We start from the raw sequence: 25,022 nt of genomic DNA, 5'->3' as shown, positions 1-25,022 counted from the left end.
TAAAGACTTTGTTCTGAGGACAAAAACTATGAATATTTTTATTTTGCTAATTGGCTGTGTGCCTTTTTATTGAATGTTTTCATTATTCATTATATGAATATTGGTATAAATGCTTTGCATCAACCATTGTTCAGATTGATCAAATCTGCCATTTCGAAAGTCTTGCATCTAGATGAATATCCACTTGAAATGTGGTTAAAAGGTTGCTGAAATATATAAATAGTATAATTAATTTCTTGGATATTATATTTTCTTGTAGTTTACTGTGATAAAATTGGTGAAGAGAATGAGTGCAAACAGCAGCAGCTGATCCATGGTTCAATCTTAAATATGCTGGTTGATGGAATGTGGAGTTGGGGGAACTTGCCTGCCTTGTTCCATATTTCAGCAGATGTCTCACAGACAGAAGTGTTGATGGAAATTTGCCAGATTGAAAGACCAACCACCACTTATTTTTGTTCTTATTTATATTTATATAAATTATTCCACTAAATTTTCCAAAACCTAAACTTGGCTAAATGAGTGACACCGTTAATTAATGATTTAGTTGCTTTATCATATATATATATATATATATATATATATATATATATATATATATATATATATATATATATATATATATAATTTTTTATTTTTATTTATTTTTTTTTATTTTCTTTGTCATGTTTTCCTAATGCAAACACACAACAAGGTTTTCTGGTTCCTCCACACCCATTCCAGAGACTCCCAAAACACTGGGTTTATAAGGCCGTGTTTATTTTATAGCTCCTTTCTTAACCTCCACTCTAATAATGCTTTACTTGGACACTTTAATTGTACTTGCGGCATGAAATCTGGTCCAGTTTGCAGCTCAGTTTAGAAGAGACCATCTGAAAGACATGTAAAGTGACAAACCCCTGTTCTAGGTTTTGTGTGTCCAATAAAAAAAACATTATTTCACAGAAATATCTGGAATACACAGAAAAGCTTGTGTATATCTTGTTTACATGCTACCAAGTGCCTCAGACAAAACTCTGAATAACTGTCTAATTCCACTAACCTGTCCAGAGAATCTAGTCTTTTCCTCCCTAACAGTAGCTTTATATTCTTACTTGTTCCTGGCACTGATCTGACACCTTTTTCTCGACGCATTGAGAATAATCTGTGCCCTAAGGGTTGTCTGCAACATGAGCTTGCTATAGCTAAAATGCCCTTTCTAAGGATTGATGGTTAGCTGGGGGGTTTGCAGGGCTGTTCTTATACTTTGGGCTTGCTGTCTTTCTTGACCCTTCTCGTATCTTAAATCTTAGGTGTTCTTCCTGAAGTTTTGTTTCTAGTTATTTTGTAGGTACTTACTGATTTTGTGAGTGTGCCAGATGTGGCATCAAGAGTGTGACTGTATTATAAATCATTATGCTGTTCTTCATCTCTCCCCAGCTCTGCTGATTATTAGGGTTTTGTCTAAATGAGTAATATCACAGAACACTTCTAATTTGTCTGATAGCACACCTGTTCTGGGTTCACATTATTGTATTTCAGTTTGGTCTTTTGTGCAAACTTTATAAAGAACTAATCATTGTGGATAATTAAATGATACCCTTATGACAATAGCCATACAGTTATAACTACCGGTAATAGTTTTCATAATTGAGTGGTTTCTTGCAACAAGATTACCAGATCAAATCAGAGCTACAAATGATTACTCTTGTTTTCTTAATGTTACAATGTGAATTACAATATGACTGTTGAATCCACACTTTGATACTGATATCAAAATCTTGCAACATGAAGACATGCCAGTGTGGTCTTTTGAGAGGTTGTATTTCACATCAGTTTAATAAGGGAGCTGGTGCAAACTGAAATGGCTCATACAGTGATGAATGGGTGTTGTTGAATTAATACATATGTGTACATGTCTCCGCATCACGCAGCGATAACAAGCTCAAGTGCTAAGAGCTATTGATGTACAGGATCGGTTTTGAGGGTAGTGATAACTGATGCAAAATTGGATTTTGAGGTTTAAAGCAGAAGTGTATGTGTATATATATGTCAGTAAAAGCAGTAGCACTGTGCTTACCAGCCTTGAGGAAGAACCTAACCTGGTGTATGATTTCTGATTCCATTCAATCTTTTTGTTTTCTGTCAGGGACCAGTATATCCCCTCAAGAGAATTCCCATAACCACAGCTCTCTGCACAGCTCCAACTCTCATTCAAACCCCAACAAATCCTCAGACACAGTAAGTACCTTTTATATCTCATTGCCTTCTCACCTTTTTTCATCTTGAAGGAAGCTGTCTTGGTATACTACAGTAATTGCAACAGTAGTCTTGAACAAAGGTTACTTTTTTTAAGATGGAAAGAAATAAGTTATTATTGTCCAGTTGTCAAAAAAAATAGCTTTGTTTTAATGATTCCGTATTAGGCATTTTGTTTCACGTTGAATAATTGTTTTACTGGAAGAAATTACTCTTTATGCACTGATTTTATCTGACAAGCAAAATTATGACATCTTTAAAATGGCAATAAGTAATTTAGTACCACTGAAGTCAAAATAGAAAACGTATAGACTGCAAGATTTGTTAAACTAATTTAGACTTTGAATGGTAGAGTATTTTATGGGCCATTATTTGGCCCTGGCATTATGATCCCTGGCAGAAGCTCTGCTTTACGGTTAAATGTGTTTAATGTGTGGCAACCTTCCTGTGTGCAGACCATCTGTCCCATTCTGTAGATAATATCAACTCTTATGGGAAATGCTAGGTACAGCTTACCTCCTGAGTAAAGAAAGGAGATTTGGTGCTTTTGCATTTTTCAGCAATTAAAGCATTAATTTAAGAGTTGGAAACTTTGAAAATGTCAAAATGTTTAAGATAAACATTAAATGTAATTTGACTTCTGTGAAATTAAGATCCTAAAAATAAAGTCTGCTGTTGTTTGTTAACGAATGATGCAGTACAGTATTGTAAACATCATTTGTTAGACCAAGGCATTTTGGCCTTCAATAAAGCCTAATTGTATTATGTGTCTAAAATTTTAGAAGAGCCTGTCAAAACCATTGTCGTATTGAGCGAGCGTTTTATGAACATGTTGACTTTATAATGGACCAGATACATGTGCCTCAAGGTCTCTTTTAAATCCAGAAAAGATTGATGTGTGGTGAGTCAGCTTAAAATTAGCATCTCTTTAGTATTAAAAAGATATACAAATCAAATCTTCATCTCTGTCCTTGTGCCACTTTTGCCTTCAGAATTCAAAATTTCTAATGTCAAAGTTCTAAATTGACTCTTCTGTATGTTACGGGGTTACTCTGGATATGCTGTTTAATATCTCCTCCACAGGGGGAAGCTGTTGAGATGCTCCACCTACTTTATGAACTCCTTTATCAAAAACACTTCATCTGCTCAATTACCTTACCCAAGAGTTTATGCTTTGTAATAAACCTTACATCTAGGTAATTAAGCCCTAGGTCTTACTGTCAGTTGGTATGTACATTTCTTCACCGGTTGAAATATGCACTAGTTCACAAAAAAACATTGTCAATATTTCCCAAATGTGATTTCAAACTTGCATGCTGGCATTTTTACTGTGGAACACAAAAATAGAATTGTTACGCTGCTCTTGCCATACAACAGCAGTTCTTAATGACCAGTGTGCAATATTCCACATTCTAAGCCAGGGCTCGTCAACTACTTTATGTGGGGGCCAGACTATCCAGATGAAAACTTGACGGCGGCCAACATTTGTCCTGTTTTTTTTTTTTTAATTAGCACTTTCATCTCAAGTAACACGTTACTTAAAAATACCCTTAATATGGTGTGTTTATTTATATTAAAATAGTCACAGGGTACACTGTATATTGAATGTTAATTTTTTTTAAGGTCTGGCCATAAGTTCCTCCATAAGATCTGACTGAAAAAACAAACATGACCCTTAACTAACAAATAATAAAATCAACTTTACCATGAGAAAAAAAACAAAACAATGATAATTTTTATAATTTTAGGGCTATTGTTTACAAATTATGAAAGCTGAGGAGGAACATTTAGATCTGCTAAAGCCCTCTTACTATATCAATCCACATATGAAAACAATGGCCATATAGAAATGTCATGTTTACTTAAGTAATAAATTCAATTTTCTTTTTGGGAAAAAAAAAAATGTCTAGTCTTCCATTTTCTCTCTAAAGTATTATCCTATTCAGTGAGGGAAAAATTAGTCCAAGTATTGTGAATTTGCACACAATAGCTAGTGCAGAAGCCAGATGTTTGTGCAGATAATCATTGGTCAAAGGACAAACTGAGTTTATTCTGTTCATGATTGAGAGGGCTGACTCAGCTGTATATAGAACCAAATATAATCAGGGATTTACATTGTCACTTTTTTTATGAGCCCTACAGTCTCTGAACAGATAAGACATGCCTGTTTGACACTTCGAGAATAGGGAATAAAAGCAAACTTTTCAGCACATTTCCTTTGAACTTTCGGTTTTTATCACCACACTCAACACAACAAAGTAATTTATAAAAATAAAAACATTTGATTGAAAAAGACTTGATCAAATGCTTGCCTAAATGGTGCGATCCATGTTTATCAAAGCAGTGTAACTAAACTTTTGTCAGAAAAGCTTAAACGCGCTCCGGTCTGTACATCTGATGACGGCTGAATGCTGTTGCACGCGTCATTGAGCGTTGTTAAACTCAACGCTTATTGCTGTGGCTCACGCCTATGAACCCTGAGTTTTGCACAGTGCGCTCTGGGATTTGATGGCAAGGCTGTTTTACCAGAAATCAGTCGGAGGGCCAGATAAAGATGATTGGTGTGCCGCCAGTTGACTAGCCCTGCTCGAAGCCCTACAATTGTCATTTATTTACTGATAGTCATGCCCTTCCCCAAAGTTTAATTTTTTTTTTTTTTTTTTTAACATCCAGTATTTGAAGATAATCAGTTAATAACTTCAAGTTTGTTCTGTTCCTCACACAAAGCTATTCTATGGCTCAGAGATGTGCGAGCACAATTATATTTAGCTTGCAAACACGCGCGAGCGATCGTGCTCTCCTAGAACTGTCCTCACTCTTTCCGTGTCTTAGCAGCAGCAATTATCAATGTGTAGAAAATAGCAGGAAAAAAAGCACACTGCATGAATTTGAACGGGATTGCACATTAAATATTTAACCATTAAATATTATTTATTATTTATATTGTTAAGCTCGCCACCTCCTTTCCCGACTCTTAATCTTTGTTACATCCGGTTATACACGTGGCTGGAAATCATGAGCTGCTTAGTATCCAAAATGTAAGTATAAATTTAATTAGGTAATGTTTCAAAGCATAAACATTCATTTGAAATTATAATGCCGTTTAATATGAAAAGAAGCATAATCATGATGGCTGTTATTATTATCAAAGCTCTTCAGCTCGAAGATGACATTTAAATCAGTCTTCATATAATCTTCATAACACACCGTTTACATGTTTCTTTTCTGGACTGTACAAGTATATTCATTATGTGCTTTGTGTATTAGTCAGTGTTGGTCTTGTTTGGGTTGTCTAATTTCATGTTTATATCCACATTATTAATTCACAGATTAGGCCTAATATCTACCTACTGTATATTACATGTCACAACCGATTTAGCTGAAAGTCTCCTTTCTCTGGGATTCATATGTTTATTACATTCAACCAATAAGCAGATCTTTAACTCTGACTAAATCTTTGATCCTGCTTCTGAAAACACTACACGGGGCCCAGAAGTTGACCGCATGACTTAACGGGTGACCAAAAACCCATCATCTGCTCCTCCACTGAACTCTTTTTCTCTCTCTCTCTCTCTCTCTCTCTCTCTCTCTCTCCATTAACCACCATCTTATGGAGTTTTGTGTTCTAGTTGCCTTTGGCTTGCTCACTGGGGTCCTAAGTACAATTATTTATTTTAAGACACAATTTACAATCACATTTGTATCAAACTGCACAATGATGACTCTTAAGACTTTATAGATTTTAAGCTGCTTTGAAACGATGTGTGTTGTAAAAAAACACTATACAAATAAAAATGACTTTACTGAAAAACACGTGTAAATAGCATGTATTTTTGAATTTATATCACAAATCATATGTAAATTATAAATGTGATACAATTTTGGGGGAATAATTAATGTCTAAAAAACGTTTTATATATATATATATATATATATATACACACACACATACACACACTTAGGTTGAAGTCATTAAAACTCATTTTGTATCCACTCCACAGATTTAATATTGGCAAACTATAGTTTTGGCAAGTCAATTAGAACATCTACTTTGTGCATGAAATTAGTAATTTTTCCAACAATTGTTTACAGACAGATTGTTTCACTTTTAATTGACTATATCACAATTCCAGTGGGCCAGAATTTTACATACACCAAGTTAACTCTGCCTTTTAAGCAGCTTGGAAAATTCCAGAAAATGATGTCAAGCCTTTAGACAATTAGCCAATTAGCTTCTGCTAGGAGGGGTACTGAATTGGAGGTGTACTTGTGGATGTATTTTAAGGCCTACCTTCAGACTCGGTGCCTCTTTGCTTGACATCATGGGAAAATCAAAAGAAATCAGCCAAGACCTCAGAAAAAAAATTTGTGGACCTCCACAAATCTGGTTCATCATTGGGAGCAGTTTCCAAACACCTGAAGGTACCGCATTCATCTGTACAAACAATAGAACGCAAGTATAAACACCATGGGACCACGCAGCCATCATACCACTCAGGAAGGACATGCATTCTGTCTCCTAGATATGAACATAGTTTGGTGCGAAAAGTGCAAATCAATCCCAGAACAACAGCAAAGGACCTTGTGAAGATGCTGGAGGAAACAGGTAGACAAGTATCCACAGTAAAACAAGTCCTATATCGACATAACCTGAAAGGCTGCTCAGCAAGGATGAAGCCACTGCTCCAAAACCACCATAAAAAAAGCCAGACTACAGTTTGCAAGTGCACATGGGGACAAAGATCTTACTTTTTTGGAGAAATGGTCTCTAGTCTAATGAAACAAAAATTTAACTGTTTGGCTATAATGACCATCGTTATGTTTGGAGGAAAAAGGGTGAGGCTTGCAAGCCGAAGAACACCATCCCAACTGTGAAGCATGCATCATGTTGTGGGGGTGCTTTGCTGCAGGAGGGACTGGTGCACTTCACAAAATAGATGGCATCATGAGGAAGGAAAATTATGTGGATATATTGAAGCAACATCTCAAGACATCAGCCAGGAAGTTGTGACCCCAAGCATACCTCCTAAGTTGTGGCAAAATGGCTTAAGGACAACAAAGTCAAGGTATTGGAGTGGCCATTACAAAGCCCTGACCTCATTCCGATAGTAAATTTGTGGGCAGAACTGAAAGCATGTGCGAGCAAGGAGGCCTACAAACCTGACTCAGTTACACCAGTTCTGTCTGGAGGAATGGGCCAAAATTCCAGCAACTTTTTGTGAGAAGCTTGTGGAAGGCAACCCAAAACATTTGACCCAAGTTAAACAATTTAAAGGCAATGCTACCAAATACTAACAAAGTGTATGTAAACGTCTGACCCACTGGGAATGTGATGGAAGAAATAAAAGCTGAAATCATTCTCTCTACTATTATTCTGATATTTCACATTCTTAAAATAAAGCAGTGATCCTAACTGACCTAAGACAGGGAATGTTTTCTACGATTAAATGTCAGGGATTGTGAAAAACTGAGTTTAAATGTATTTGGCTAAGGTGTATGTAAACTTCTGACTTCAGCTGTATATTTACACACAGATATACATATATGTGTTAGCTTCGGACACATTTTTGTAAAAGCCATAAATAAAAACAGCTGTTTTTAATTTTTGTTCTGGGGCCAGTGAAAATTTTGGCAGGGCAAGTAAAAATCTGGAGCACTGGCCTGATTTGAGCCAGTAGAAAAAATCCTTCGCGTTGAGCCCTGCTAATCATCAGGCGAAGATCCACCATTATGTGCCTCAAGCCAGAGTCTTCTGTAACTGAAGCATATTTTTATTGTTTTGTGCTGTTTTTATTTATTTTAGAAAATTGTTTTATGCAGCTGAAGTCAACCCTGAATTAGTTTGTTGCTATTGAAAATAAATTGTAAAAACCCTAAAGGTTTTTAAATCACTGTACCCTTTAATGCATTTTAACTTGTTTTTGGCCATGAAAAAAGCAGTGGAAGCTGGCATGGCGTTAAATCACTTACTTACTTACTTACAAACAAACGGCTCTTAATCACTGTGAACCGTATGATAAGATCTTTGTAACAAAGTCATTTTGTATACCTTGGAAAAACATCATACGTGTTTGGAATGATATGAGGGTGATTTAACAATTTGACGTTTTTGGGTGAACTTCCTTTAAAATTGTTTTCTTTAAAGGACACAAACTAAGTGTTGTGTGTAATGACATCAATGGTGTTAATCATAGTTCTGCAATGAACATTGTTTTCTAAGAGTTAAAGTATGCTGTATATAGTCGATAAGCTCTGAGTAAGTTTTATTTTTCTCCCTTCCCCTTTAATGATGGGTAACTGTCTGGAATTGTGGTCTGAGGCTTTGACAGTCAGACTGCTGGTAGTTGGAGTGAGGATTCAGGCAGATTAAAGAGACATTATGCAGGTCCGATGCTCAGAGATCCACCTCATCAAATATTACACTCGCTTGCATCAGGATTCAGCTCTCTCTCCCTCACTCACATGCTCCCATCTGTCTCTTTCTGTCTCATGCTCCCTTTCCTGCTCTATTCTTATCCATTCTTATTCTATATTCTGCACTTCCTCAGACTGTTGCTCTGTTTAGCAGCCCTGCTTTATGGAAGAAGAAATACGTAAACACCTGGATTGTCTTCCTTTTGTCTGGCTTCCCTCCTCCCTTTTCAGGTTGTCTTTTATGTTGCCTTTGTGTTTTGTTCTCTGTTTATTTATTTTTGTCTCCCTTTAGTTGTCCGTGTTTACGTCTTTAACGGCTGCGGTCTCTTTAAATGATCTCAGCGTTCACAGTGCTCTAACCTGTTGTTTTCCTTCTGTTTAGCCGGATGAACCGGCAGATGATTGGTCTGAACACATCAGTTCTTCGGGGAAGAAGTACTACTACAACTGCAGGACTGAGGTGTCTCAGTGGGAGAAACCTAAAGAGTGGTTGGAGAGGTATTACACACACACACACACACACACACACACACACACACACACACACACATTATTTGACCCCCTTGGCTTAGGCCATTAATTGTGCTAAAATACATCGATGGGATATGCTATGTGAAAATTAGTTGATCAGTGCAGATGGTTAAACTTTTTATGATCTAGTATGTAACAATGTTTCTGCAACTATGATTTTTCATAATCGTGCGCCCTAGTAAGAGAGAAATTGCCTGTAATGCAATGGAACATGCTTTTTGCATTCATGACCCATTCAGCAGTGTTTTCCTGAGGATTCCTTTGATTAACAAAGTTACTCTTCACCTTTCTGATCATGTGGCTTATACCAGATATGTTTGGTCTTGTAAAGGTGATCTGGTTGTGTTGTCTTGTAATGCCTCTGTCATTTGTAAACGTGGTCATGTGAGTTTGTTACTTTTGTTTTTTGTTTTTTCTAGAGAGCAGAGGCAGAAGGAGGCGACTAAGACCGCTGCAGTGGTCAATAGTTTCCCAAAAGACAGGGACTACAGGCGTGAAGCAATGCAGGCAGCACCCACCAGCTTCTCCAGTACTAGTAAGCATCAGCATCTTAAAACCAGATCATTCACTTATGTAATGTGTCAGTTTAAATCAGTTTCTTAGATTCAACTGACAATTTTTCAATTGAATATGTCAGGGTCAAAGAAGCTGCGAAGTGATCTATTCCTTTCTTGTATAGACATACAGTGCCTATGAAAAGTATTCACCCCCCTTGGATGTCTTTATTATTTAATATATTGAATCATAGTGAACTTCATTTGGCTTTTTTGACTCTGATCAACAGAAAAAGAGTCTTTCATATCAAAGTCAAAACACATTTCTACCAATTAATCTAAATTTATAACGCATATTAAACACAAAATATTTGGTTGCTTAAGTATTCACCCCCTTCAAGTGAGTATTTAGTAGATGCACATAGGGCTGCCCCCTAATAGTCGACCAACCGTTAGTCGATGAGAAGAGTCTTGGTTGACGAAGTTTTGATTGGTCGGTTGGTCGCAGAAAAAAAAACTTGGCAAAAGTCACGCAGTCAGTGACGGACAGACATGATCGTTTACTTGGCCGGTCCATGTGGTAATTAATTATTACCGTTCAAACCGATGAACACCGGTATTACCACCTAGCGTCCAACCAGCGGTACTATGGGGTAGTTTTGTTAAGCAGGGTTAGGGTTAAGCCTACACAATAAAGCAAGACACCTTGATTTCAAACTTTGAACTATTTATTTTAACAAAAAATTTAAGTGCAGTTAAAATGTGTTATTCAACTTTTTGATAGATGGCTTCAAATTTGTTCCCTCCACGAGATATATATAATCGCAATATCCAATTACGTCGGCAACCCCCGGGCTGAGGGATCGGTGAATATTCTTGCTTTAGTGATTTTTGCATTGAAAATTAAATTCATTTATTTAAAAAACAAAAAACTTAAATCAGATACATTTCTAAATTCAAACTGCACTCGAAACGAAATGAAAAAGCAATTAAAATAATGAAGTGATCAAAAAAATAGTAAGTAACCACCTTTCCATTTACCGTCAGGCAAGTATCTGTCTAAACATGCAGGCAGAAAATTACTTGCACAAATCAAGACATAAAAAAAACTACAAATGTAAAAATAATAATTATAATGATGAAAATAATCACTGAAATATAAATCATGGTTGGAGGTGAACATGTTTTTGTATTATTTTATGTTTTAATCACAGATGTATAGGCTGCAGAGTTGGTCACAATGAACTGCTCTGTGGAAATAAAGCAAACTGAACTCAAAACACCTCCTGAGCTGAGACGACCGAGGTCATTTGCTGCACTCATAGATGATACTATTCTTGCAAAAAAAAATCAGAAGATTGAAACAAACGTGAGAACCTATTACATGTGCGTGTTCCACGAGATGTCATACATGCTCTTAGACGGCTTTTCTGTCATCTGTTCTTAATATAATAGTGTTTCTTCAAGCGCATGTCTGTGTGTCTACAGACAAATTATTTGTAATATTAATTTGATGATGATAATAATAATAATAGCCTAATAAAAATAATTAAAATAATTTAAAACATTAATGGGAAAATTAGCAAAATATCGTATTGACATAGTCAAAGGCATCAGCTATTGGTGATCACTTTGACCATTGTCGATCTCTGAGATCATCGTCTGTCATCACAACCCTAATGTGCATTTCTCTCTATAAATTAACAATGTTCAGACAGTCTCCTTGCTGGTTTTTCCGACACATTCAGAATCATTATCGCTTTTGCCAGAGTCGCTGCTGCTTGCTTCGTGCGTGCGCTTGTAAAATGTATATTTTAAAGGCTCATTATTATGGTTTCGTATTTCTCTGTAATGTAGAACAGTGTTAGCAATGTTACTTATAACATTCTATCTCAGCCCTGGAACTCAAACCATTTTCAGATGCCCCCCAAAAAATATGTTTAAGTAATTAAATTAATATCATAAATGTGCGACAACTATTCGACTAATGACTTAAACTAATGACTACTGGTTGACTCGGAAAATCTTTGGTCGGGGGCAGCCCTAGATGCACATTTGGCAGCAATTACAGCCTTGAGCCAATGTGGATAGGTCTCTATAAACATGGCACATCTGGAAACTGCTATTTGTTTTTTGTTTTTTTCTTCCTATTCTTCTTGCAAAACTGCTCAAGCTCTGTCAGGTGGGGATTGTGAGTGCACAGCCTTTTTCAAGTCCAGCCACAGATTCTCAATTGGGTTGAGGTCTGGACTCTGACTCGGCCACTCCAGGACATTAGTATTGTTGTTTAGAAACCATTCTTGTGTAGCTTTGGCTGTATGCTTGGGATCGTTGTCTTGCTGGAAAACAAGTCTTCTCCCAAGTTTCAGTTCTCTTGCAGACTGCATCTGGTTTTCCTCCAGGATGTCCCCGTATTTTGCAGCATTCATTTTACCATCTACCTTTACAAGCCTTCCGGGGCCTGATGCAGAGAAGCATCCCCATAGCATGATGCTACCACCACCATGCTTTACGGTGGGGATGGTGTATTTTTGATTATGTGCAGTGTTTTGTTCGCGCCAAACATAGCATCTGGTTTGATGGCCAAAAAGCTCCCATCAGACCATAGAATCTTCTTCCAACTGACTTCAGAGTCTCCCACATGCCTTCTGGAAAATTCTAGCCAAGATTTCATATGGGTTTTAAAAAAAAAAAAAAATTTAATAGTGGTCCTTCTGGGGAGTCATAGGTCTCTTGATGGCCTCCCTCACTTGTTCCCGTTTTGAGGACAGCCTGCTCTAGGCAGATTTACTTTTTCCAATACTTGATTATTAGCTTCACAGTACTCTAGAGGGATATTCAGGGACTTGGAAATGTTCTTGTGTCCATCCCATGATTTATGTTTATCAGTAACCTTTTTGCAGATTTGTTTGGAGTGTTTTGTCTTCATGGTGTTGTTTTTCCCAAGATACTGACTTGCCAGTTAGTGGACCTTCCAGAGACAGGTGCATTTATACTAAAATCATTTGAAACACCTTGACTGTGCACGTTATCTCCATTTAATTAATTGAATGAATTTTTAAAACCAGTTGGTTGCACAGTGAATTAGGTGTTGCATTAAATGGGGTGAATACTTATGCTACCAAATATTTTGTTTAATATTTTTTTTATTTTTTATTAGGGATGTGCGAGACTAGTTGACTAAACAGTTCTGACCCTCCGAAGGGCACTTTGAAGGGAGAATAATCGTGGTAGGCATGCTGTAAGATCGCTTCAAACAGATTTTCCAATAAAAATGACTTAAAGTGAGTTCCAAATGACCCTTATTTTTGAGCCCCACACCTTTTAGCCTTTCAAAGCTCTCACAGTGAATGGTAAAGTTGTCAAAGTGCATAGGGATGATTACTTATGAATAGAACGCACCCTCAAAACAACAGTGCGAGGCACCTCATTCATAGTGACTAACATGATTACTAAGCTTCGCAAGTTATTTACTTTTACATTTAGTCATTTAGCTGATGCTTTTGTCCAGAAGAAAGAGACAAGAAAAGTATTTTAATAATTAAAAAATAAATCATTACCTTGTCCGCGGGTTGCGCAGACAGCTTAATTGAATGGCTTCATTGATTGTAACCAGAGACTATTTAGCAGATATGGGCACTTCTATTAAAATGAATGGGAGAAATTGGAATGCCCGATGGTCAACAGATGTAGACAGCAAGTCCTGCCTTACAGGTAAATGAGCCAATCACCTTTTAGATTAGGGCTGGGTACTGATACAGATTTCCTGATTCAATACGATTCCAATTTACAAACTTTTGATTCGATTCAATATCGATGCATATGGGTTTATTTCAGTTATAATGTCCCTTTTGCTTACATATAAAATAAATTATCTCCCAGCTAATGCTGTTAATTATACAGGGGACCTTTTAACTACATTAGGAAAATATTAATATTTTATTTTTCATAATTTGTACTTTTTACAAGTATTTACATTGATTTGTTGAACGTGCTAAAACCGGTTCTGTCTGCATTTCTGAAAACAACGCTTTTAAATGAGCGCATGTTAACTAGAGAGGACTTGAATGGTTTTACCTCATCTTTGTGATGCATGATTAGAATTAAATGTTTTTATGTAGTTGTTTTTGATCAACAACTGACTGTAAAGTACAGAAAGGGTATTAAAAGAGATCATATTAAATGACAAATGGGTTGCGTGGATCTCGTCTTGGACATACATTACACGGAACAACTTTTACTCTCAACACGCTGTGAACGGATCTTGCTGTCGAACACTTCACGACTGAACTACACAATTACAAGTGAGTGAAATGTAAACATTTAAAAGCCAATTGTCAAATATATTCCCTTTAGTTGCATAGCGCAAAATTTGGTTGCAAATGCGAGTGATTTCCTCTCATTGTAGTAGAGGGTTGCAAATTGAGTGAAAGAATGGGATTTAAAAATCTATATTGATATTTTTCAAATGAAGATTGCGATTAATTGGAAAAACAATATTTTTACCCACCCCTATTTTAGATACAGACATCATCTGTCAATCAACTCGAACGCACATGCACATCAGCTATACTAGCTGGGAAAAATTATTTTTTAGTGTAATCTGAGGTAAAGAAGCACAATTTATGATACCAGTGTTGTCAGATTTTACTGCTGATTTGAAATATGTTCTTTGATGTTAATCTTGACCAACTGTTTTGGGGATTTTGGTCTTTTGCCATTCAAGTAGGTAGGATCTGCACTTGTATGCTGCTTGAATAGCTGCTCGAGAGCGTTCCAAAGATGTCCACCGAGTGACCTGACTTGCCTAAAAAGACTTTGTTATAACAGGAGCGATCATTCCCAAGCTCTCCGCTGAGAAAATAATTGTGAGCATTTAATCTACGATACATAGACCTAATTCACGCTAGCCCCATCTTTGATTTTTAATGGGAATGACAACGAGGCTGTGAGGGATAGATGTGCAATCTCTTCAGTGGGCTGTACTGCAGTTTAAATGTTTTTGGATCATTCAGCGGACAAAACGCTGATAAATGTCTGTCCAAGAACATTCGGTATACAATGATCTCCAGACATATGAGTTGTGGAAAATCAAATGTGATCTAGGAGCTTTATACAGCTTTATACCATTTTTGCCATTGAAGAGATGGCAAGTCTATCCCTCACAGCCTCGTTGTTATTCCCATTTAAAAATCAATGATGGTGCTAGCGTGAATTAGATCTAATTTCATCATCTCTCTCACTTATCAACACGTATCATCAACACGTCTGGATACCAGAAGTGCTGCAGGAAACCTTGCGTTCGAATTCCTTGTTATTGTTTACATGCTTGAAATGGTCAGTAGTCAATGGTCATTTTCATTTGCATGCCTCCGCTTCAATGTAGAACACTTGATTAACTAGGCAAATCAAAATAACAAACTATGCATTGAAGTGAGGATAGAAATATGGATGAATATTGTCAAAGATGAAAGATTTAGTTACAGCAAATCCCCATGAAGTGTCAGTGATTGTTTTTAGTTCAATAATAGAGGCTGCTGTTATACTGTTGAACCAAGCCTTTCTAACTGCAGTATCCTCCAGCACAGGCCACAGAGAAACATGGAGGAATAAAAATATATATAAATCTGCATAGATTTTTGCAGATAACTTATAGTTACAAAAACGACTATCAGGACCGTTTAATCTGTAAAACCAATACACTGGTCCACCTTTTCTGAAGATTAGTGATCTTAAAAATGGAAAATAAATGTATATTTATTTAGTTCGATGGTAGATAGCTTCTCCTGATTTTTAGTCATCTAGGCCTGGGTGATATGGCTGCATAACTTATGTCATAAATTATTAGTTTTTCAGCCTATTGATGATTTTAAAATGTTTAATGCATGAGGTAAAAATGTAGTTAAAAATTATGAAGCCATGTTTTCCAGTTTTTAACTATATGAACATAAGTGATAATGATATTTAATCATAATTTACCAACTTGTATTTCAACTTTTGTATTTCAACAAAATTTTTGTGAATGAACAAATGGACAAAAATTACAACTTACAACTTTAATATTACTTTTTTTGAGGATTAGACTTTTTATACAATATATTTCTGTCGTATTTACTTCACCTAGGGATTTTATTTTGATTGAAAAAGTGCAGTGTCAATTTGGCAGTTTACAGTTTTGCTCATTACAAGTCTGATGGAACGCTGTCATCGCCGTGAAATGCACAAGCACTCTACACATCATGAGCTCATGTGCGTCTGCACAGTTGGGACTAATTGAATGAGATTTTGTTGCACACCGGTCTATTATTGAGGTAATATGATGGCACGCAACAGCAAAAGGAACAGTCATTTACGCATCTCGGATGGCTCCTTCACGTGCATAGCTGGCGATTCTCGGCGGTGTCACGGTTTGCGAAACTAACTGGCCAAACAGGAATTTTCTGTCACACAAGAGACTGCAAATGAAAGAGAACCTATTATGGTTTTTCAAATATTACCTTTCATGTGGTGTGTTATATAGCTGTTTGTGAATGTAAAAAAGTCTGCATAGTTTCAAAAATCAAAGTGCACAACAAATGCAGTTATTGACTCCCAAAATAAAAAACCGATACTGAACACCTGAAACGAGTCGTTAGTAATTCCAGACATACTTCCTGTACTAACCTACGTAATTTGGTAACAAAAAACCCGCCCCTGGTCTTCATTGGCTGCTCGCGAACAGCTTTGACTCGCCCTCAAACACTACACTAAGCGGTAGACCAATCACAACAGACTGGGACATCTGACCAATCAGACCAGAGTAGGCTCTCTGAAAGGACGAGTTTAGAATCCTTTAGAACGGATCATTGAACGAGTCGTTTTTGACACTGGGGAAAAAAGGTAATGCTGCAATTTAAATTATGAGCAAATTAAAGTGTTTTTTGACCTTGGATGCATGTAAATCTACTGTATGAGACCTTTAAAACAAAATTGGGCACGTTTAAAAACCATAATAGGTGCTCTTTAAAGTCTTCTGTTTGTTGTCGAGCTGTAGTGGCATCTATAACATGCTTGTTCAGAAATTGTACTACATTTTTGAGAATAGACTGTCCCTGGTCTCTGTGGAAACTAACAGCTATATCAATAAATGGGAGATAAGTTTCTATAATAATTGTTATTTAAATATGCTTTAGACACAAAGAAAGCATGTATGAATAGATGAGCCTTTAAAAAATAAATAAATATGCCTTTTATTTTCATGATGAGGAGGTGTGTGCACAGTCTGTTAATTGTTTTTCTAGCTGCTTAGAGCACTTGTTCTGAGGGCACCTGTTAAGAAATTTTCAGAAGCCTCTCGCCATGTTGCCAGCCTTGGGAATCATGGGCTATTTTAAGATTCTGACGTCTGCTGCAACTATTAAACAATGAAATTCATAGAGTTTAACTGCCGTTTATGTGCATTGCTTATCTCTCACCAGGTGCTTCAGTGAAGCTCAGTTCTTGCTGAATGCATGTCAAATGAATATGCTCACATTTCTAGTTTTTGAATGCACTGTCTCCGTATTAGGGCTGCAACTAACGATTATTTTGATAATCGATTAATCAAACGATTATTAGAACGACTATTTGACTATTCAGCGATTATTCAGCTTGTGCTCTGACTTAAAAGGTTGTATTAAACATGCTTACTAACAATAAAGAGGACACAATCATATTTAAAAAATACCTCTAAATGACATTCACTGAATTAAAGGGAAAAAAATACTTAAGTTTAATTCAGTAAAGAAGTTCACTGCAAAACAATCCTAGTGTATCAAGTGTTTTTGTCTTGTTTTCCATTTTAAAATTGTCTAAAAATCTTTAAAAAAAGATGCACTCACTTGAGAAGCAGCATATAAGATATTTAGACTTGCTTTAAGAGAATGTATCTTAAATATAATGTATTTTGTATATAAGTGTATTTTTTCACTTTGTTATACTTCTGCGAGTGCAGTAAAGACAAAATATACTTATATTCAAGATCTATTCTCTAAAAGCAAGTCTAATCATATATGCTGCTTCTCAGATGAATGCATCTTTTTTTTTTTTTTTTTTTTTTTTTAGATTAGGATTTTTAGGTATTTTAAAATATTTTTAATATTATATTCAATATTCTCAGATAACAATTTTTCCTTCGGCAGTATAGCTCCTAATGTAAATGTACATTGTTTTAAAGGAGATTTAGATATATTTGAAAACAAGCCAAAACAAATAAAAAATGTATTTTGTTGCAGCGTATAATGGGGCAAAGACTACCCTGTCAACTTTGTTCACTTGAATCCATCTTCAACTCACAAAAATCAAACTCTCTTTCATTAATAAAGCTGCGTATTGCCAATTTTCTTCACGATAAGAAATGCACTGTGACACATTTTTATGATTCAATAAATCGCGAGCCATCACGTTATAATCTACCTGCATTATGCGTGCGTGCTCTAGGGATGAGCGTCCCCATGCCAGAGTGTGCATCAGCCGGGTGCAGTTTCAATCTCTTCCCCCTTAGATCGGGACACTTCACGCAACTCATAGAAGAGGCACTGACTGCACGGAGAAATGCAAGTTTTGGAGTTTGTAGTTATTTACATGACCTGCATCCGTATTATTTGAACTTTATTAAAGCTATAACGCATCAAATATAACTGCATTAAAGATGTAATGCCAGGATGTATCCTTTAAAATGCTCAAAACGCAAGTTTTGCTTCAGAGCGGCAGCTCCAGCTCCACTTATTCCACAACGAGAGTGCTTCTGTATTTACTTATTTTGTATTTTTGCATTCTAATTCCCTCATACTTTGCGATCTTCATCAACTTAAACAGTTTGGAGTGCATCTGGACAGTGAGCTGTGTAATTCTTCCTCTCAGTCAGGCGCGAACTGCAGTGCTGCTCTCACGCGTCATCAGAGTTTAATGTGATCTCACGTTACGTTAAATGAGATCAAACGACTATTCGACAACAATTTGTAAAAAAAATTTATTGTCGACTTTGTCTAACTACTCCGTATGATTCTCTTTTTTGTTGACAAATGATTACTGCGGAATATTTTTATTTATTTTTTATTTATTTTTTTTATTTTTGAGATATGGTTGGCAATGATTGGATCTTCTTGGTGTAAAATTGTGATTTATAAAATGCATAGTTCTAACTTAAAAGGAATAGTTCACCCAAAAATGAAAATTCTCATCATTTACTCACCCTCATGCCATCCCAGATGTGTATGACTTTTTTTCTTATGCAGAACACAAATGAAGATTTTTAGAAGAATATTTCAGCTCTGTTGGTCCTTGCAATGCAAGTAAATGGTTGCCAGAACTCTGAAGGTCCAAATGTTACATAAAGGCATCATAAAAGTAATCCATACAACTCCAGTAGTTTAATCAATGTCTTCTAAAGTGATCCAATCATGTTTGGGTGAGAACAAACCAAAATATATCCCCTTTTTCACTGCACATCTTGCCATTGTAGTCTCTAGTGTTGGGCACTTCGTTCAGGAGTGGGTTTAGTTATTAGCAATAATTAATAATGATCAAAGATGATTATTAATTATTAAAATCAATAGAACATTGATTAGAATCATTGTTGGCTTTTTAATCCTTTAAATCAATAATCATCAAAGATAACATCAATTATCAAATTCAATAGAATATTGATTAGAATTAACACTAGCTTATTGATCCTTCAAATCAACAATCATCAAAGATAATTATCATATTCAATAGAATATTAATAAGGATTAATATCGCCGGGGCACCACCCTGGAATCAGGGACTAATAACCAGACAGTACATGATCTCAGTATAGGATTGTTTTCTTAGGAAAGTCGATGTCTGGAGAACATCGACATTCAAAAGGAAAACAGTGAAGGCTTGAATCCGAGCACTGACATCCCCTGCCAGCCTTGACACCGGTGCATGCAGAACAATACCAAAACACTTCTCTTTAAAGTATAACAAAGTTTATTAATGCAGTAATATCAATTAATAATCAGTACAGTGCAGTCAATAAGCTTCCGACTTCCAACTACAAACTAAACAGTAACATGATTAGATATGGTAACAAATAAGCCTATAATATATGAGAGGAAGGTGTGTGTGTGTGTGTGTGTGTGTGTGTGTGTGTGTGTGAGTGAGGAGGGAAGAAGGGCACAAAATGGCGGACGTTGCTCTCGTGGAGTGTATGTCACGCGAATGTGGGCGGAGAGACTGGTTAATGGCGTCTGCCTGTTTAATGCGTCTCTCCGCTGGTCATTAACTTGGGGACAAAGCTGAGCTTTATCGCCAAGTTATCTACTCTCCAAATGTGTGTGTGGGTATGTTTGTGAGGGGTCGTGTGTGTGTGCGGTTAGTACTAGAGAGAGAGAACAGGGTAATGGCACCGAAGCCAGTTTTAGCGATTGTGGTTGAGAAGGCAACTGTTAGTTTATCACTCAGACGCGGTGAACGGCTCGTAATCGTCCGCCATGGTCATTGGTTCTTTAATGGATAAACTCAGTGTGCCGGTCTCACCCGTGATAGCGGATATACATAAGTCTAATGTGGCTGGACGACAACACAGCAGATCTCATTCGTGGTAACAGTACGTTACAGTAATACCTTGAGTATTATTAGCAGCAATGAGCGGACTCGGCGGTCCATAAACAGTACAAGCAATAGCCTTGATACACAAGAATAACACACTATAATAATCTATCTCCGTTTCCTTGCCGTTTCCTCGCTGTTTCCCCGCTCTGTCAGCAGGTAGTATGGCAGCTGATTGTCGGCGGAAAATACAGCAAAGTCGACTCTGTTGAAGAAGGAAAATAAATCTTCTTTCTTCACTTCTGCAGGCAAAAGGGTGAAGACTCGGATTGCTCGGCGGTCTCCTTCAGGTCCGTTAGCGTGCTAGGTGGAACACAGAGAAATCTCAACTTGTCCAGCGAGATGGAGATTGTATGGCCACAGTTTCAGGTACATACGTTACTTCCTTGGGCAACGAGCCTACACCTGGGAGCAGTAGAGCTGCATCTAGAGGCGGCACATACTGTCGCTGGAAGCAACACCCAGAAAGATCTCAGAGGTTTTTATACTCCCGATGACGTCATGGTTGAGGGACGTGTTCTGTCGTGCGCCTCATCCAATAGGAGTTGAGAGGTCGATCCTTCAGAATTTCACACACAGGTGTAAAGTGAGCAAGGCTTCATGGGATCTGTAGTCTGTTTTGGACTCCCTTTGTTTGATTTTGGCGCGGTTGTTATCAGGCTGTATGTAGGCCTCAGTCAGGCTTTGTGGCTGTATTTAGGCCTGCCTTTGTCTCATATCTGAGTACATGAGGCCCAACACTAGGCACGATCATGATTTCAAGCTCTATTACACTTCCTAGTGCTGGACACATGCGCAGAGCCCTAGATGGCGCTACAGGAAGTGTAATCGAGCTTAATCACTATTGCTATAGAGACTGCTGGCAAAACTGATTGGATCACTTCAGAAGACATTAAACCACTAGAGTTGTATTGATTACTATTATGATGCCTTTATATGATATATTTGGAGTTTTGGCCACCATTCACTTGCATTGTATGGACCTACAGAGCTGAGATATTCTTCTAAAAATCTGAATTTGTGTTCAACAAAAGGAAGTCAAACACATCTTAATGGTGTGAGGGTGAGTAAATGATGAGAGAATTATTGGGTGAAGTATTCCTTTAAATTCTGATTGGGTGAGCCACATTCAAACCCATGATAAAATGTTGATAAATGCACACTGTGATCCGACATTCTATAATGATGCCGTGTTGCTTGGCAACTGTAAATATGGCTAATGAACTATATTAGTCTGAGTAGTTGTTTACTCTGAAATTTAACTATTTATTTAACATTGGTGTCTTATCATATTACTGTTGCTGCTGCTTATAAAGCAATAAGCCACTTGAGGCTGTGCATTACAGTAATTTTACTGCAGTGAAGGGGGCTTTAGGCATTCTACTTCACATTGTGCCTAAGATGACCCCTAACTCTTGATAAAATAATCACTGTTAAACATGGCCTCTCATGGCTTATTGATTTATATTGGACTCCACAGAGGAAGGCATACATAAAGCATACCTTCATTTATAACTGAATTCTGTTGTACAACATGTTTACCTCTCATTAATTTTCAAGCAGAGTCTGCAGTTACCACAGAGAAGCCTTCCTCCCTCACACCCTCCTCTTCATCTGCTGCTGTATCTGGCTTAACTATGGGCAATTCAGCCAGCAGCGCCTCTGGCTCAACAATACCAGTTTCTCCGGTGATGCAGTCGCCGGCCCCACCTTCTCTTCTTCAAGACCCCTCCCTCTTACGCCAGCTCCTCCCAGCTCTGCAAACGGCCCTGCAGCTGAACAACGCCAGTGTAGACATGGCCAAGATCAATGAAGGCAAGTGTACTACTTCATCTCCAGTGGGAGAGTATAATTGACAAGAAAATATTTAAGGGCTGGCCAGATGAATTGCACTATGTCTGTATCAGAAGGTCAATCAACAATGATCATTACAGCACTAAAATATTTGCGCGGCCGCGTTTTTGCTGATTTAAGCATAATGACATCAGTTGCACAAAAACAAACACGTGCATGATGAATGACGGGAAATTTGTGGGACACAAGAGGTGTGGTGCCTTTTTATATATGTGCATGAGTGAGCGTGCAAACAGTTGTGTCCTCAAAGATCTTTTCTAAGCATCAGATATAGTCGTCTTCTCCTGGACATGATCAACAGCAGAATTGCGGCATGCAACACAGAGGTGCAAGTGTTGTTCACTCTGCTGTGCATAAGGACACCAAATGAATAGAAAATACACACAAATATAGCGACCCGCATTGTGTTCTCCATCATGCATGTTTGTGTTAATGCAAGTCGATGATGGAAAGGCTCAGCAGAATCATAAGTAGTCTGAAAACAGACCAATGCTGCGGGGGGTGCCGGGAACAATCACACACTGTTTCGGACAGCAGAAAATGTGACAATTGTGAAAACCAGGGATTTAGTAGAAAGCGGCATTCTGAAGCGTCATGTAAACAAGAACGCTGATTTCTTTATGCTGTTTGCTGTTTAAGGGTACAGAGGGAAAATCGCATACCCATTTATACACATGGATGTAAAAAATCGACTGTCCCTAACGTCAGGATGTATGTGCTCATATTTTGGGGGAAATCCCGGAGTTTTATGTAATTGGGAAACCCCACTACTGTTGCTATTCAGCTGCAGGTTGCAATAGTAAGTTAAGGAAACAAACACCGCAACAACTCTGTAAATAAAGCGAATCAACGGAGAAAAATAGTGAAGTCTTCCTCAGATGCCATGTGTGTTATTTACACAAGCGTTGATGGAAAAATACGTTGCTGTGGAAAAAGCTGCTTACTGACGGAGCTGTATGTATACGCAGTAGAGTATGCCGCTTATACAGTGCATGTAAATGGGTACATTGTTTTCTCGCTATAAGCCGCTTTCTGGTGTCCATGTAAACGTAGTCAATGAGAAATTCGATCCAGATAGTCTGAAAGGAGTTTGCTGTCTGTTTAACAGCTGCTTTTGGATGACATGTAGCAACTTTTGAGTGTGGCAGTTGAATGTGATCCATGAATGCAACTTAGTTTTCTTTCAAATGCATGAATATTGCAATTTAGCATAACATGTTTAAAGTTTAAAAAAAAAAAACATTTCCCCAGGACAACTAACAGTGCACTAATGCGGGAAATCTCTGAAGTAAAGTGGTTTGCTTGCTGGTGGTAGATCAGAAATGTGTTCTCAGTAGGGATGTGCTGAACGACTAATTTCACTGACGTTTAAACGAAAAATTAAGACGACTAGTTTAAAAAGAAACCAACCTTCAGAAAAAAAATCTAAAAAATGTATTTATGCGACCCATTTAAAATACTTAATCTATTCCAAATCCGAAGCGTTGAATTATGATCATTGTACTTTAAATATAGAACATGACACGCATTCACTGAATCAACATTTGCGAATATTTAACAGGCATATTTATTGAAAACAATTGAATGAATAGTACAGGATCAGTGGAGCAACCCAGCCTGTTCTAAATGGAATTCACCATGTAAAAGTTACTTAACATATTAAAACAGTCAAGACATTGTTGAAAATAATTAACAGGTAGACTAAGCCAAATCTACAAAATGTGCTGAAAAGATGCGCGTATTTCACGATGTGCAATCGTGCATTAGCCCTTGATCTAATATGACAGCTGTTCGGTAAAGAACGTTAACCAATAAGTTACAATGTAAAAAAAAAAAGAGAAGAAAAAAGGTAGCTATAGAATAGCAAAAATACGCCTGTGATGTAGCCTACAATAAACCTAATGTATTCTAAACATGACATGCACACAGAATAAATGATAGTTTAACCTGTTAAGCAGTCGGCACCTTATTGAAAATAGCCTTAATCAGCAGATTAAGATTACCTAGCCTAAAACAGTCATTTTCTAGGCTACTTACTCAAAAGCATAATTTTTTTGATGGGCAAAATTAACACGTCGACATGGTCCGGTAAAAGACAGGACTTGACTCACCTGAGGCTGCTATCTTACGCTTGAAAAAGTCTGCACAGCAGAAAAATAAATGTACAAGCATGCACAGATTTAAAGAAGACTCAAATGTGAAAACATCCATAGGGACTTTCAGACATTTGGAAAGCCGATTCCCGCACCACCAAAGTGATTTCATAACTACTTTGCTGAGTTTCTCTGCGAGAGGACATTTTCCTGCACGTGCCGCGAGTGAGAGAGGGAAGAAGCTCGTGCAGCCTGAGGTGAAATTAAACTCTGTATCTGCTCCAGATATCCTTTTTTTTTTTTTTTTTTTTAAATAATATTTGTATTCTGTTTAAAATATGTAACATTAATATGACAGTAATTTAAGCGCAGCCTCTGCAAAAATATAAAGCCAAGCTTAAATGTGTAAAAATGATGATCAGTTTAATGGGGGAAATATTAACCGACTAGCAATTCCAGTGTCGACTAGCAGCATCAGAACCGTTTAGCCTACTAGTCGACTAGTCTTGCACATCCCTAGTTCTCAGAAATCCCGTTCTTTATCATTCTTCTTGTTAGTGTTGTCAAAAGTACTGGTACTTCGGTACCAAGTCAATACTGAAATAAAAAAGATGTAACGATACCAATGTCACCGACTCAATCCGGTACCAGTGCGCATTATGACTGACACACAACTGCTTTAAAATGCTCATTTTGAGCATGTGTTCATGTGCTCCTTACACTGAAATGGACAATTAATCAAATTAAAATCATGACATGTGCTGGTGTGATTTATTAAACCGCTAAAGGCTGCAATCTTAGTGTG

General features: G+C 37.2%; 1 protein-coding gene across 2 annotated transcripts in view; it reads left to right on the top strand.

The window, feature by feature from the left end:
• LOC127427463 (WW domain-containing adapter protein with coiled-coil) overlaps positions 1 to 25,022 on the top strand; it is a 43,679-nt gene that overhangs the window by 2,980 nt on the left and 15,677 nt on the right. The window contains exons 4-7 of one of the 2 annotated variants that reach the window (XM_051675091.1): positions 2,129 to 2,220; positions 9,035 to 9,150; positions 9,603 to 9,718; positions 21,834 to 22,085. In XM_051675091.1, coding sequence (XP_051531051.1) covers positions 2,129 to 2,220; positions 9,035 to 9,150; positions 9,603 to 9,718; positions 21,834 to 22,085 — 576 coding nt within the window. Of the gene's footprint in view, positions 1 to 2,128; positions 2,221 to 9,034; positions 9,151 to 9,602; positions 9,719 to 21,830; positions 22,086 to 25,022 lie in introns of both variants that reach the window. The other variant, XM_051675089.1, reaches the window with a different exon arrangement.

The sequence above is a fragment of the Myxocyprinus asiaticus genome, chromosome 36 (genome assembly GCF_019703515.2).
Source record: "Myxocyprinus asiaticus isolate MX2 ecotype Aquarium Trade chromosome 36, UBuf_Myxa_2, whole genome shotgun sequence".
Classification (NCBI taxonomy): domain Eukaryota; kingdom Metazoa; phylum Chordata; class Actinopteri; order Cypriniformes; family Catostomidae; genus Myxocyprinus; species Myxocyprinus asiaticus.
Note: the sequence above shows the minus strand (reverse complement) of the source record. Positions and strands in the feature narration are given on the sequence as shown.